Below are 15530 nucleotides of genomic sequence, written 5' to 3' on the forward strand. Positions count from 1 at the left end.
GCTGTGCAGTCAGGGAATTCAAGCCTGAGAAAAACATGATCCAGAAGACAATGTCTTTGAAAAGCTGCCTAGTGAATTCCAAAGCCGAAAAAGAATTAGGGTCATTTTCTTGTTTCAAGTCACCTGCACCACTGCTCTCCTCCATTATAATAGAAAATTTGAGTTAAATAAAAATCCTCCCTCCTGGATTCCCCAGAAATCCTTTCTCCTTGTCCAACGGCTCCACGTTCCACACGGCACCACAGGATGTCAGAGCTAGAAGGGTCCTGAGAGGTTAAGTCCTTCATTTTTACCACAGTCTCTTTTTCATCGCACAAACAATTCAATCTCTTCTTCTTTAGGACTAAAGAAACTAAGGGTGGCCCTGCCTGCCTTCCCGTTCAAGAAGTACCTGCTATGAGTTCAACTGTGGCTTCCAGAAATTTCTACCAAGTGGAAGTTTCACAGTAGAGATGGCCATAGCCCTCATGTACACACAATCTCATCCACACAGACCAGCCTAGCCTTAAGTGTCTTACTTGTCAAGGGCTACCCAGTCAGCTACGCAAAGAGCAGGAACCCAAATGGAAACCTCTGTGTCCCAGGAAACAGTCCCTCACATTAGATTGTGTGGTTCCTACCAATCTCGCTGGGTCCCAACAGGGCCCTGACTCCCAAGAAAACAACACAGTGGTTAGGAAAATGGGCTCCAGGGACCAACTGCCTAAGCTAATCAGACTCTGCTGCTTATGAACTTCGACACCTCGGACAGGTCACTTAGCCTCTCTGAGCCTCAGTCTCTTCATCTGTATAACAGACCCTATAAGATGGGGTTGGTAGCAACACTGCATAGGAGCCACTCTCAGGACTAAACCAATTAACAAATATAAAGCACAGGGACTTTAATCTCTCAAAAAGTTCGCTACCTCCACTATTATCATGCCTCCCAACTCCCAAAAACACAAGCCAGGGAGCCCATTTCCCCCACACAGACCACCGAGGAGGAGTCTCAGTGGGGCCACAGGGCCCTGGGGTAGGGGTAGGGTGCCCCCTGCTCCCCATGTCACTGCAAGGCCCAACCGCTTGCCTAAGGGGAAGGGCAGGACCTGAGAGCCTTCTCTTTCTGCTGGTGAAGCTGGAGGATCTCCTCTTCCTCCTCCTGCCACAGCTTCTCCCGCAACTGCTGCATCTTCTCTTGCTTCGATTCCAGAAGCCGCCTCCAGTCTTGCTCCAGTTCTTGGGCCATGGCCTCTTCCATGGCCTTCAGCGAAGCCTGCTCTGGGGGAGCTGCAGGCTCTGTAGATTGTCTACCGAGGGTGGGGGACAGCATTTCATTAGACTTAATATCTCATCTTTTATATAGATACAGAAAAACACACACTAATCCTAAAGGAGGGCCCGCAGTCAGGAATCACATATGCAAATCAGGCCACCCAAGGGCCAGTAGGAGGGTTACCCCTTCAAAGATACAGGGAGCACTGGTTCCTAGGGCAAGCTCCACTGTGGTTAAAGCCCCAAGAGCCGCAGGAGAAGGGTACCCCATATTAGGCTCAGTGGACCTGGGTAGGCTGTAGAGCAATGTAAAAACCTGAAGATGTGGCTCACGAGCTGGCAATAACAGGGAGATTAAAGCTCTGTCCTTAATGGATTCCTCCCCAGGATGGTTCATGACCCTGTTCCCGTCTCCCCACTAGGGCTCTGCCTGCTACTTGAGGCTCACACCAGCAGCTCAGGGCATCCCCAGAGGCTCTGCCTCCCGAACTGAACACAGGCCAAGGTTTAGGAGCCAGCAGGAGAAGCAGCATGTGTGTCTCCTACCCTGACACCCAAAATGGTCCATGGAGGTCCAGAACAGTAAGGCCAAGGGAGTAGTCACCTGCCTGGCTCGCTTGGCCAAAGACAGTACCAAGAGCGCAACAATGTCCCGCTCCATCTCTCCCTGATGATGCCATGTTTGCATCTGCTTAGAGTTAACTCAATGTTAAGAGATAAAAGAAATTCATTGCTAACTTGGATCCATAAGGTGGGTGGTGAGATAAGGAATAATGATACTGTTACAAATGTCTATAGGGATCCCTGCGTGGCCCAGGGGTTTAGTGCCGCCTTCAGCCCAGGGCACGATCCTGGAGTCCCAGGATCGAGTCCCACATCAGGTTCCCTGCATGGAGCCTGCTTCCTCTTCTGCCTGTGTCTCTGCCTCTCTCTCTTTCTCTCTGTGTCTCTCATGACTAAATAAATAAAATCTTAAAAAAATATATGTCTATAAAGTCATAAAGGATGTTATGTTCCTTGTATTCTCATTCTTTTTTTTTTTAATTATTCATTCCTGAGAGACACAGAGAGAGAGGCAGAGACATAGGCAGAGGGAGAAGCAGGCTCCTCTCAGGGAGCCCAATGTGGGACTCTATCCCAGGACCCCAACCTGAACTGAAAGCAGACGCTCAACTGCTGAGCTACCCAGGTGTCCCTGTATTCTCATTCTTGAAGGAAAGGCCCAGAGAAAAACCCAAGAACATTTGGAGGCGTGAGAGCATAAGCGGGATGAAGTACTTGGCCTCCCGGGGCAACTCTCCTAAGGCCAGCGCATGTTTGCATTCCTAGGTCAGGTCCTTTGATCTTACATTAGAAATGAGAGATGGCCACACAATCACCACCCTTCCCCGACCATGCCTGGGTGCAGGAGGCCAGGCACTGCAGCCTCTGCATCAGCCTCTGCAGCCTGTGGGTACAGTCCCCATCAAGGAGCACTGGGGCAAGAGTCAAAGAAGGGAGCCAGTGCTCCTGCTGGGGACGCAGGACCCCCTTTCCTTCACCACAGCAGATGGAAGGCAGGAGGCAGGATCAGATTAGAAGAAAAGAAGGGCTTTGGAATTCCATTTTGGCCCCTTGAGACCAGCGAGAGAAGGAAGACACAAAAGACTCCTGATGTCTCTGAAATACCAATAAGATTTCTCCCTTCCCTCTTTCCTAAATCATTTCCTAAAATCATTAACCCCAACCGGACACAGCCATGAGCTAGGCCTTCAGTTCTCTTCTGCTCTCAACCCATTTTCTGCCCCCCTCCCAGGCCAGCTCTGCTTCAGGTCCCCTGGCACAGCCCCAACTGATGCAGATGTAAGAGATGAGGCCGCCACCTCCTCTGAGAGTCCCGCTCCCTGAAAGAGCCTCCCCTCATAGTTCTCCGCCTCATCAACCCTCCAACTCATTTCCAGCCTTGGCTGAAAACATCTTTTTTTCCCTGAGATGGTACCTTTTAATGTCTCTCTCCCCTGTGGGCTGCGTAGCTATGTGGAGCCCGGGGGACAGATGCTGCAGAAAGACGGGGCCTTGGGCAGCATGGCAGCGTGTGCCCAGGCGACATGCACCAGTGAGCGTGCCCGTACACCTGGCACACAGGCAGGAGGGGCTGGTTTCTAGCAGGCCTCCTCTTCTCCGTGTCCCTGTTTTAGAGCTCCAGCATCCCAAACGCCCTGATTAGGTCCCAGGCCGTCAACGATGCCCCAGCTGATTGAGGAGACAATGGGGAGGATGAGGCCTCCAGGGAAGAGGCAGGTCTGATTTCGAGGCCACTCCTCAGGTGTCAGCATCAGAGAGACCCAGTTTCCAACAGTCGGTGGCCAAGAGGATGCTCTATAGAGGCATCACCATTTCAGGCTGGCCATCAAGGAGTTTCAAGGAAGTGAAGGAGCAGGGAGGGCAGGCAGTGCAGAGGGAGGCGGTGGCATTCAGGACATTCTCAACTGGCTGCACCACCATTAGGATTGCAATCAAAGAGATCCTGTCCACTCTCACATTTGGCCTGGTGGTTTTAATTTTTTTTTAAAGATTTATTTATTTATTCATGAGAGACACAGAGAAAAAGAAACAGAGACACAGGCAGAGGGAGAAGCAGGCTCCATGCAGGGAGCCCTATGCAGGACTCCATCCCAGATCCCGGGATCATACCCCAAGCCGAAGGCAGATGCTCAACCCCTGAGCCACCCAGGCATCCCTAATTATTTTTTTTTTTAAGATTTTATGTATTTATTCATGAGAGACACACAGAAAGAGAGAGAGAGAGAGAGAGAGTCAGAGACACAGGCAGAGGGAGAAGCAGGCTCCATGCAGGGAGCCCAATGTGGGAATTGATCCTGGGACTCCAGGATCATGCCCTGGGCCAAAGGCAGGTGCTAAACCGCTGAGCCACCCAGGGATCCCCTGTTTTGACATCTTTAAAAGTTTGCTGGTGGAGGAGAGACTGCCAGTCCCAGGACTGGCCAGCCCTTAGTGACCACAGAGAATGTGTCTTTCATATGCAAACCAGCCAGTCTCCCAGGGAGGCCACACCAGAACCATGTCCTTCTAAAACACACAGAATCACACAGGGCTGGGTACCAGGCAACTGGAGGGCCACCCCCACAGCCCAAAGCCCACCAAAATTATTCCAACTATCCAATCCCACACTCACTCAAGGCACTTACCCTGCCTCATCCATTCCTTCCCACGGGAACCCCAATAAAGGCTCTGTGCCATGCTCTCCCTTCTTGACTCTTCTGTCTCCTGACACACCCTGGTCCTTCCCCAAGTGGCCTGCCATGGCTGGGCATGCCCTCTTCTCTCTGGAAATGTAGGTAATAAATTCTTCCTGAATGGCACTGGCCTGTGTTGTCACTCAGTCACCTCCATAAATTAAAATCCCATGGATACAAATAAGACACACAGAGCTACTTCTCCTGACACACAGAAACATAGCTGTGAAGATGAGTAACAGGAAGTTAGGGGGCCCAAAAAGACTCAGGAAAGGAACAGAAGATATTCCCCTAAGCGCACTTGTAAAGTGAGAGCGTATGGTTGAGGAACATGTCTCTGAGACCCAGCAGGGGCAGCCTCACTGGTTTGGGAGAAGAAACACAAAGAAACACTCACGGCCCCACTTCCATCCCCGAGGTGCCAGGACAAAGCCCTCTCACCTCTGCCCAGAGGCTCCAGTCTCTGAAAGCAGAGGCCTCCCGTCCTCATAGAAAGTACCCTGACCCAGTGTCCACAGTCACCAAGGAGACTTGGGAAGGCCATGTCATTCCTCAGCATCAGAGCTGCCTCAACATGGGGCTGCGCCGTCCCCACATCACTCTGCAGGGGGACGATGAGCACCAGAGTCAGGAGCCCAAGCACCCTGCCAGCTCTGGGGGGCGCCGCCTGTAAATAACCAGTGTGCGAACCTGTGTCTACAGGTTCCCTCAAATCCCATGGACTTGTAATCCTTCTGTGGCACTAGGTTCACAGGCAGGAAAAACTGCTTCACCCTGGCTCCTGTCTCTCCACGCAGAGAAAAGGAACAGGGGTTCCAGGCTGAGCAGGAAGTCTAGGGCTCCAGTGACCAGAGTCTCGTGCTGGTTATGCAACTGACCAGCGATGTGACCTTGGGCAAACCCCTTCACTGTGAGCCTCAGTCTCATCGTCTGTAAAAGGGGGAGAGGGAAGGGAACAGTGGGAGGAGGAAAGCTCAGTGATCTCTAAGTGTTAACAGTGCTGCTATAACAACGCATATGAGCTCTGGACCCAGGCCCAAGAAAGAGACACCAGAGACTATATAATTCCATTTATGTCACGTTGGAGAACTGGAAAATGAATCTATGAGACAGAAGAGTGGTGACCTGGGGCAGGTGACTGGGAGGAGAGGAGCATGAGGAAACTTCCTGAAGGGACAGAAATGTTCTATATCTGACCTGAGCATAAATGTGCACCAATTCGTACAGTTCAGATTTATGTACTCTCGTGTACATAAATACCTCAAAAAAAAATGTTTCTAAGAAAGCAAAAAATAGTGCTTCGTAGAAGGGGAAACATGATTACCAGGTTTCTCCTAGCCCGGGAGGTACCCCGTCACCTCCACCCTTATACGGGCCTGACTAGGAGCTCCAGGGACCTAGCCAGCCCCACCCTCAATCTGTGACCACACCACTTGGGACCCACTTGGGGATCTCAAAGCGGCACACAGAATGAAGGGCACGCTTGGTCTCCCCCCACTCCAACCCCTGGGCAGGGGCCAGAGCATCCCCCCGGCCCCCCAAGCGTGGTGGGCCCTAAAGCAATGCACACACCACAGAGGACAGGGACCCACATATAATTGGCCCTTACAGCTCTGGAGAGACTGGTGGGGCAGGGCTGGCCGCCACCTGCTTCTCAAGCTCCTGGGCCTCTTCCTGCCCAGGGCCCAGTTCCGTGGCCCCAGAGCACTGTTCCTTGCCCCTCTCCTGGGCAGCAGGTGGGCTTGGAGTCTCCTCCCTTGAGAGCAGGAAGGAAGCAACTGTGTGAAGGCCGGTGAGAAGGCAAGAGGCTCCAGGTGCACCCATCAGAGAATGGTGATGAGGGCAAGGGAATCAGCCCCAACCAAACATCCCTATCTCAGGCCTCACTCTCCCCGCCCGCCTCTTCCCTAGCTGTTCACACTGAAGAACCCCACACCCACCCACACCCACACACACACACACACACACATCCATGTGGGCCAAACCAGGGTCATGGCACCCAAGGTGAAACTCTGCACGCGACAGGTCATCAGCAGAAGCTGTTGACTGAACGTCGCTGCTGCTTGGCTGCCCCCAGTGACTCATTCCAACTGGATGTGCTCTCAAACCAGCTCTGACACCAGCACCTTCCTCTCACCAGGGGAGCACAAGAACTAGCAGATGCAAGCCAGGCTCTGGGCCAGGCTGGAGCACAGAGGTCCCCTCGGCTGGCCTAAGGAAGCCTAGGACTCTGCACTTCCCTCCCGCAGGGGCCCGGCACACCACGGGGCTCTACCTGGGTCTGCTAAAGGACTGGAAGTGGGATGACTACTGAGGTGGGGGGAGCACTGGCAGGTGGGGACTGAGACAAATGACCCTGACAGCACAGCCCAGGGGGGAAGACAGTCTCTGTCCCAGCCCCTGGGCAGGAAGACAGCTGGGTCACATGATATGCTTCCTTGTTTAAGAGTTTCTAGGCTCCCCGAATCAGATGGTGCACTCCAAATGTAGCTGTAGATGAAGGACTAGAAAGAAGGTTTCCTCATCACCCGGCTCACATGAGGCACTAAGTGGAAACCTGTGAACCCAGCCCAGCTCCTCCACCTCTCCAGGCACCCCCAACAGTCACTCTCAGTCCCTGCACACACAACTAGATGCCAGCTCCCCCTTACCTCTGAAGGGAACTGGGCAGGACCAGGCTGCCTGCAGAGTCCTCCCCAGGCTCCTCTGCCCGCTTCTGCTCCTGCTCAGACTGCCCCTCAGAGGCTTGAGGAGGCCCTTCTTCGGTGGCCTGGCTGTGAAGGGGACTCTGGAGCCACCTCCCAGGCAAAAGTGGAGGAGACAACCTGGTCGGACCAGCCAGAGCAGCAGGGTAAGACCCACCATTTAGAGAGCAGGGAGAGAACAGAGAGAACTAGTATGTGGACCTAGGTCCCCTCCTCTTCCCAGGCAGGGCTGCAGCCCCGGCCCTATACCCACGGGGAGCCAAGGAGGGCAAAGCAGCCAGCAAAGTGGGAAGGGGAAACTCCCCACTGAGCACTCCCTTTGCCCTGGATCAGACTCAGCCCTCCTGGGCCCCTGTGCTGCACCTGCTTGGCCCAGGGGTGAGAGCTGGGCCCTCTCACGAGTATGTCCACACCCAGTGCTCACCATCTCTGAGGTCAGGCAGGGGTAGAAGAACTGAGCAAAAAACAGGGAGAAAAAGAGAAGACAGACTCGAATGGTCAAACTACAGAAAATGCACGAAGCTGTAGTTTTCAGCTGGTAGGAACACTGACAGCTCTTCAGGGTCTGAAAAGCAGAACAACTGCCCCATTTCCTCTTCCCAGGGTAGGAAGTACCTCTCATTGTAGCTCGGGCCTCAGAAGCTGGAAGGCCCTATCTCTCCCTCCCAGTCTCTCTGCTCTCCCTCCGTACCTCACACAGACACACACACACACACACACACACACACACACACACACACACACAGACACGGCTGCAGCCATTTCTGATGTAGCAGAGCATCAGCTCCAAGCTGCAGTACTGAGCCTCTGGCAGATTCCTCCAGCCCTGGCCCACAGTGGTGCACAAAGTCCCACCAAACATACCCGCATTCCTGTCTTGGTGCAGAATCAGAGGGTGCACTCATGGACACACGTGCATGCGCGAGCACACACAGACTCTGCAAGGCCATCCAGTCAGCTCACCATCTGCCTTCAGGCAGGAGCACACTGAGCCATGCACACCAAAGCCAGGAATTCTGCCCAAGTTCACACATCCCGAAGGTCCCTGAAGGGCGGCCTCCCACATACTGTACCTCTCTGAGCCTCTGGACTGCTTGTTCTGCAGCTCATCTTGGCTGGACTGGCTGCCATCCTTGTCTTCTCTCCCCAGCCTCTGGGCCTGTAGGCAAGCAGCAGTGCAAAGTGTATATTGGAGAGGTCTGCTTTTGGGTCCCTTAATCCTCCAACCAACTCTTGTGCCTAAGAGGAAGTACTGAGAGGTGGCTCTTGAGTAGGATGAGGACCACTTGGGACACAGAAGAGAAGGCCTATCGACTGTATAATGGAGCTTCCGGGGGCTTTGGCTAAGCCCCCAGGCTCGCAGCTGCTCCCAGGGCTGGCCTGGCTGACCTAGGGAGGATGAGCCAGATGCCACAACCACTGCATGCAGAGCCAGAAGCCAGAGGCTAAGGGAGAATGCACACAAAGAAGAAAATCCTGCCTCCTGCCACTAGAAGCCTTCACTGGCAGTTGCAAAGAAAAAGCTGAGACATCTGTGAATGCCTCAAATCCATAGAGGCCCCAGACCTTCAGTACCAGTGATGCAAAGGGATGCTGAAATTAAGTGGGCAAAAGTTACTGAGGCAGCAGCCCAGCACACTGAAGACAAAGGTCCCTGGAGAGACGAGGACAGTGAAATGAGAGACAGCTATATTTCAGACAGAAAGGGTATCGTTTGGGCACCCGAAGGGAGGAAGACAGTGCTCCACCACTCCACTCCAGCTCCCCCAAGCACCCGGATCCCATCAGTAGTCAATGATGCCTCCTTCCCAGTGAGGGAATGATTACACCGTCTATCAGAAAAAAAAAAAAAAAAAAAATCAAAAATCTCATTGTGTATGTGTGTGGGGTGGGGGGAGATCAGGGATAGGAGGTGGAAGGGCAGAGGGACAGAGAATCTCAAGCTAACTCCACACCCAGCATGCATCCAGACATGGGGCTCCATCTCATGACTCTGAGAGTATGATCTGAGACAAAATCAAGTGTTGGACACTTAGCCAACTGAGCCACTCAGGTGTCCCCCCTAAAAATCTCATTTTAAAGCCTGGGTGTCTAGGCAAATCTAGCAAGCTGGTCAAAAAGAGGGCTAGCCTTGATAAGTTCAAGTATTTCCTGCAGGGGTGGGGTGGCAGGGGGATAGCAGTGTGGCTGGCCTGGACTCAAGCTCTCATTCTATCACTTCCTAGCTGGGAAGTCTGTCTCCTCCACTACAAAATAGGACAGTAAACCGCAGCTCACAGGGCTCATGGTGAGGATTAAATTAGATCATGTACGTGAAGCCCAACTCCTGGCCCAGAGAAGGCAGGCCACAAATGCCAGCTCCCCTGTTCTGCTCCTCCCCTCTCCCCAGCCTAAGGCACAAAAACCCAGCTCTACCAGCGTCCGTCCCCATCCGAGGACCCACACTCCTTCTGTCATGTTCACAGGAGCCCCGTCTGTTCTGGGACACAAGGGTTAACAGCAGAGGCAGGGAAGGAGACAACGAACTCCATCTTCCCCGGTGGGGGGCCGGCCCGGCTGGCATACTGCAGTGTCCCCAGCCCTGTGCCCATAGCCTCCCACGCCGCTCCACTGGCAGCCAGAGCCCGAGCAGCTGGGGCTGACTCTCCCATCTGGATGGGCGAGGAAGGGCAGGGCCGACTCACAGCCAGCTCCCCCAAATTACATTAAAAATAGAAATGCTGCCTGTGAATACCTCCCGGTGCCTGCAGCAGAAGGCTCCCTGCCAGTGCTGCCACTCCTCATCGCATCAGCCTGGGCAGAGCCTGTACATAACAGCCCCTACGCCCCCCCTCATCCCTCCCAGTGTTCAACTCACTACTGTCTTCCCCTACAAATCACACCAAGCTCAGCAGATACCTCCCTCTCTCACTTTCAAGGAAAAAAAAAAATCACACAGGCCAATCTATATAACAAACTAAAATGTAAAATGGATAACAAAGCGGGGTGATCATAATAAAAATTGAGGGCGGGGGTCGAGCCCTGAGTTGGAAAAGATGAGAGGCATAGTCCCTGTGTTTCCTTCTTGTTTCGTCTTCTATGTTCCTGTTGGAAACTGCACTGGCACACCTACTAGAGGGAAGGGGACACCCTGGGACCATGCCCGGACAGAGGTCCTTGGAGCAGAGTGGTAGTTCACCACCAGACTCTTCAGAATGGGGGTACAGTGAGCACACTCGAGGCCTCTGGCCCAAGGCTGCTCGAGACCCCACCTTCCAATCCTTAACTCAGCTCCAGGGTTGTATTTTAACGAGCTGGCCCTCAGCTAAATACATCATGGAACCTTCGTAAAGCAGAATGGTAGGCAACTAGTCCAAAGAGCAAGGTATGGAGCTGAAATAACTCAGAAATAAGTCATGGGTCTATTCCCTAACTATTCTCTCATTTAAAGAGCATCTTCCCAAGTGGTGTTTGTGGCACGGTCCCAATTGTTGTGAGGAGAGGAAAGAGAAATAGAAAACAGACATAGATAACTGTGCACACTGAAAATTTCCTGGAATAGGCCATGAGGAATGTTCATGGCAACTGTTTCTCAACCCCCACCTGTGCGGGAAGTGGACATTGATCTTCCACATCATTTGAAATAACTTTATGGTCACTTTTGTCGTGTATTATAAAGCTCACACTTATAATTCATTATAATCATGACCTTGACTATGGTGATGGTTTGGAACCTATATACGTATGGTAAAACTCATCAAATGGTACACTTTAAATATGTCTGGTTTAAAATATGTCCACTGCATCTTGGTCAAGCTGCATAAATATTTTTTTTAAGTGAACAGAAACTAGTTTAGTTCAGTTTCAAACCCTAAGGGGCCAGAGGCTCTCAGAAATGGCCAGAGCCCACAGGAAAGACAACAGGGACCATACCTACGCTTCTGTCTGACCCACAAAGGGCTGATTCTGGTTCTTCCAGCTCCACCTCCCCGCTCAACCCGTCCATGCCCGGAAGACAGGAGAGGGCTGAGGACTCAGGCCCACGGGGCAGAGGAGGTGTCTGTACGGCCTGCCAGCCAGAGCGCCTGGCACTGCTCTGTGCCCCAGGATGCTGGGCACGAGCTACAGCTTTGGGCTTCCTCTGCTAGGGCTGTCCACATTCGAGCCAGGCCCCGCTGCTCCTTTATACCAAGTGGCACAATTCCTCCCACCTCTTCAAAAAACACTGCAGGCCTCATTGGGTTTTAGGTAGGACCTAGCAATTGGTCCTCCTTTTCTTTCTTTCTTTTTTTTTTTCTTAAATAGGTTTCACACCCAACGTGGAGCCCAACACAGGACTTGAACTCACAACCCTGAGCTCAAGACCTGAGCTGAGACCAAGTGTTGGGCACCCAACCAATTTGGCCACTCCAGGTGCCCCAGAAATATTTTTTTTAAAGCCCTCATTGATGCTGACATTGGCCAGATTTTGGAGGCAGAGCAATGGAAATCTACCTGCCACCTCAGGTGGCTGCCTGCTCAGTAACTTCCTGCCAGCTCAGTAACTTCCCCACTTACTTACTGGGAAGGGTGCCTACAACCTCCCTGCTCCGGACCCCTCCTGACCAATCCCACTGGCTCTGTTTGCACCTTTCCATCCCTCCAGTGCTACCAACAGGGGTGACCAAGGTCCAGCATGAATAGCTTGTTTGTTCCAGCCAACAAATTTCCATTTCACCCAAACCAAATATTCCCTTAAATGTGCAGGGACCATGTGCCAGAATCTTCTCTTAAATAAGCCCACAGAGGAGGAAAAAAACCACCTTCTTGGCTTCAAGCTCCTTAAGGACAGGATCTGTGTGTGAGTCACCTTTGTACCCTTCTGGGTGCCAGACGTCCCACGTGCCCACACAGAGCTTATGTCTAATGGGGAGACAAACCCAAGAACCATAAAACAAAAGCAGCAGCAATGAGGGGAGCCAAGGGACAGAACAATCCATTCTACTTGAAGGAGGTGACATCAGAGGTGGGCCTCCAAGACCAAGAAAGAGGTCGGACAAAAGAGGAAGCAGAACAGCAGGTGAAGCAGTGAAGGAGGTGGCTGGGGTGCCCCAGGAATGGTGAGTGGTGGGCACAGCCAGGGCATGGCCTGTGGGCTGAGGGTGAGCCTGCAGAGGCTGGATGGGCCAAGTTGGGAAATGCCTTGAAATCCACAGTGCTTTGCACATAAGCAAGTGGTCAGCCCTCAGCTGCTAAATAAACCAATAAACTGATGTATGTTGCAGGGACAGGAAGGATGGCTTAATTCAAAGCAGCCAAGAGGAGAAATGACTGGAAGCCCATCACAGGCACAGTCAGGGCCATACCTTATTGAATTAGAAGGGAGGGAGCTCCCAGAAATGTACCCAGGAATGGGCAGGGCTCAGCTGGGGGTTATCCACAACCCCAAGAGACTCACCTCCCAGCAGGCTCCATCCAGGACTGGGGAAAGCACATCAACATCCAGCAGGTGCTCCGATATCCGGCTGCGGAAACCAAAGTCCTAGAGACAGTGGAAGGGCAGGTCAACGCTGCACCTGTCCCAGAATCCACTGGGGCCTCTCCTCCACCCCGCCCCACCTTCCAGACAGCTGCCTACTACAGGCCAGGCACTGTGCAAAACATTTCCATTTCTACTAGTTATTCTCGTCTTCAAAATAAGTCTAGAAAGGTATGTGCTACATATCATACAGCAAGTATAGTTAAAATGTTCACTGTAGACTCTAGGTGGTCAGGATGTATGGATTCACTTAAAAATCCTTTTAATTTTTCTGTATGTCTGAAATTTTTCATAATAAAACCATGGGGGAAACATAAGCCTGTGAGACTGATACTCTCGCAGCCTCTCACAGACTGGGAAGCAGGTCTGAGAGCACACGTAATTTGCCCAAGGTCATAGAGCTGATTAGCAATGGGGCTGGTGGTCAGATGTACCCTGGGCTGACTTCAAAGCCCAAGCTCTTTGCATGATACATGCTGCAAAGCATGTCACTTTGCAGCTGTTTCGCCCTCCTAGTACCCAAACTGGGTACCCAAAAAGTGCCCAGAAGACCTGTGGGCAGCCTGGAAGCGAGGGATGGTGGGCTGTTCACAGCTTGCTTTCTCCAGACAATGGGGATTCATTAGCGGCGCTTCCTCTGCAGGCTTCTCTTTGGGGGCAGCCAGCAAGTGCCCACACAAGTGCCAGTTCCCTGCTGCCCTCTGACTGCCACAGGACCATGATCCTGCCCCCTCTGAGCCTAAGAGCCCTGCTGGGCTAAGTGAAGGATTGCTACCTGACAGCGTGCTAATAGGGATAGCTCTGTCATCAACCCTGATAAATGGCAGGATGCCCGGGCCAAGGTCTGGTCCTGCTGTCCATGGCTTCCTCCACTCAATCCCGTAGAGAAGAAAAATGCTGATGGGCACACTGCTCCATGGGCGACTCCCTTAGGAGGGACGGAGCCCTTGCACCAGAGAGTCCTATGACATGATTATTCTTCACGATGGTTTTTGCCAACAATGACTTTCTGCCTTCCTGTCCTAGCTTGTGCATTTTCTTTTTTGGTGACATTTTCCTTTCAGTTTGAGTTCTACTCCACTTAATGCAGCTGCCATCTGCCTCCTAAGCCCATGGCTCAGTGAGGGGCCAGAGCACACAGCCTCCTAATTCCTCCGCACCCCCTCCTATCATTACTGTTCATCCCTGACCCTCCCGCTAATCCCTTCCCTTTGATCTGCCTCCTCCAGACAGATGGAGCATGGTTTCCAGAGGTGATGTTCTGCCAAAAAGCACCCTCAACTACTCCCCATAGATACAGACCTGGCAAATGAAGCCAGGAGACAGCAGGCTGGGTGGAAGGCCTAGGACAAAGCAACCATCCATACATGTTGACATTCCAGGACACTGTCTTCTCTTTGTAAATGTAACCATGGCTTCCCTCCTAGCTACAGCCTGAGACCTGGTCCTTGCCATCATTTGGTGATCCCATAGACATACACGCATACACACACACACCACCCCAGTCTCTAACTTCCTAGATTCATGTAATGCTTCTGCTACAGTCCAGATGCTCTAGATCACATATCTCCCAGACAGTCTATACTGCAGAAATGAAAAAGAGTAACAATCACTTATAGTTATGGGATGTTTCTAATGTTTTACATTCTTCACCTCACCATCTTCTCACAATAAACCTATGAAGTACGTAGTGTTAGCTGACGGGCTGCAAACCCAAAGTTAGACAAGACCCAAAACCAAATTCTACCTTCCCCGCTTACAAACTGTGTGACACCAGGCAAATGAACCACAGGGACTCACAAACCCACACTCTCCACCCCTCTCTGCTGCCCCCCACCTTGGACTCACCAGGCCCAGGAAGGGCTTGGGGTCAGAAGCAGCGGAGTCTGAAAGCTGCAGCTCCTTCATGTGCTCACTAATCTCCGACTCCTAGGGAAACAGACACACAGAGAAGTCAGCCAGGGCAGAGGACAGAGAGTTGCTATCACCACCCAGGGAATTCCATTTGGGCCACGGTGCCAACACAGGGCCGAGCCCTAACCAAAATCCACATCTGGAAAACCTGCAAGAGGGCTGTGGACCCTCCCATTCCTTCCAGACACGTGCACCAGCCCCCACCTCGCCCAGGCTGAACAGCCCAGTTGAGGCCACACTGACTCAGGTCAACAGTATTTATACATGTAAGGAGAGCCAAGTGAAGTGAAGTGGAGGCAGCTAGGGAGTTGGCAGTAGGCAAGTTTCATGCTGTCCTTAAAAAGCAGAATGAGGGACGCCTGGGTGGCTCAGTGGTTGAGCATCTTTCTTTGACTCAGGTCGTGATCCTGAGGTCCTGGGATCAAGTTCCATAACAGGCTCCCCACTGGGAGCCTGCTTCTCCCTCTGCTTATGTCTCTGCCTCTTTCCCTGTGTCTCTCAGGAATAAATAAATAAAATCTTTTTAAAAATTAAAATTAGGGCAGCCCGGGTGGCTTAGCAGCTTAGCGCCGCCTTCAGCCCAGGGCCTGATTCTGGAGCCTGCTTCTCCCTCTGCCTGTGTCTCTGCCTCTCTCTGTGTGTGTCTCTCATGAATATATAAATAAAATATTTTTTAAAAATTAAAATTAAAAATAAATAAAAAACAGAATGAGAGTATCTTTTCCAGGAAGTGGCTTAAAACTCTTTAAATTAACTCTCTCACCATCTACCGGGAAGAGGAATAGGCCTAAGGGATGGAAAACTGAAAGTGCCAAAGGCCTTGGGAAGTACTTCTGTGCGTTTGGATCATTGGCCCAGTCTTGCCAAAGCTAGACTCCCATGCCATCCGTGAGAGGGGTCTGCTGGTAACCTAATTCACTAACTTAC

At 52.0% G+C, this 15530-nt stretch overlaps 1 protein-coding gene across 11 annotated transcripts in view; it reads right to left on the reverse strand.

The window, feature by feature from the left end:
* CEP164 (centrosomal protein 164) overlaps positions 1-15530 on the reverse strand; it is a 63958-nt gene that overhangs the window by 12825 nt on the left and 35603 nt on the right. For 7 of the 11 annotated variants that reach the window (XM_041772063.1, XM_041772065.1, XM_041772069.1 and 4 more), the window contains exons 9-15: positions 14538-14618; positions 12609-12692; positions 8266-8351; positions 7139-7312; positions 6097-6243; positions 4440-4577; positions 1086-1286 (exon numbers count right to left, since the gene is read on the reverse strand). In XM_041772063.1, coding sequence (XP_041627997.1) covers positions 1086-1286; positions 4440-4577; positions 6097-6243; positions 7139-7312; positions 8266-8351; positions 12609-12692; positions 14538-14618 — 911 coding nt within the window. The remainder of the gene's footprint in view (positions 1-1085; positions 1287-4439; positions 4578-6096; positions 6244-7138; positions 7313-8265; positions 8352-12608; positions 12693-14537; positions 14619-15530) is intronic. The other 4 variants (XM_041772068.1, XM_041772067.1, XM_041772070.1 and 1 more) reach the window with 4 other exon arrangements.

This window comes from Vulpes lagopus, chromosome 10, assembly GCF_018345385.1.
Source record: "Vulpes lagopus strain Blue_001 chromosome 10, ASM1834538v1, whole genome shotgun sequence".
NCBI lineage: Eukaryota > Metazoa > Chordata > Mammalia > Carnivora > Canidae > Vulpes > Vulpes lagopus.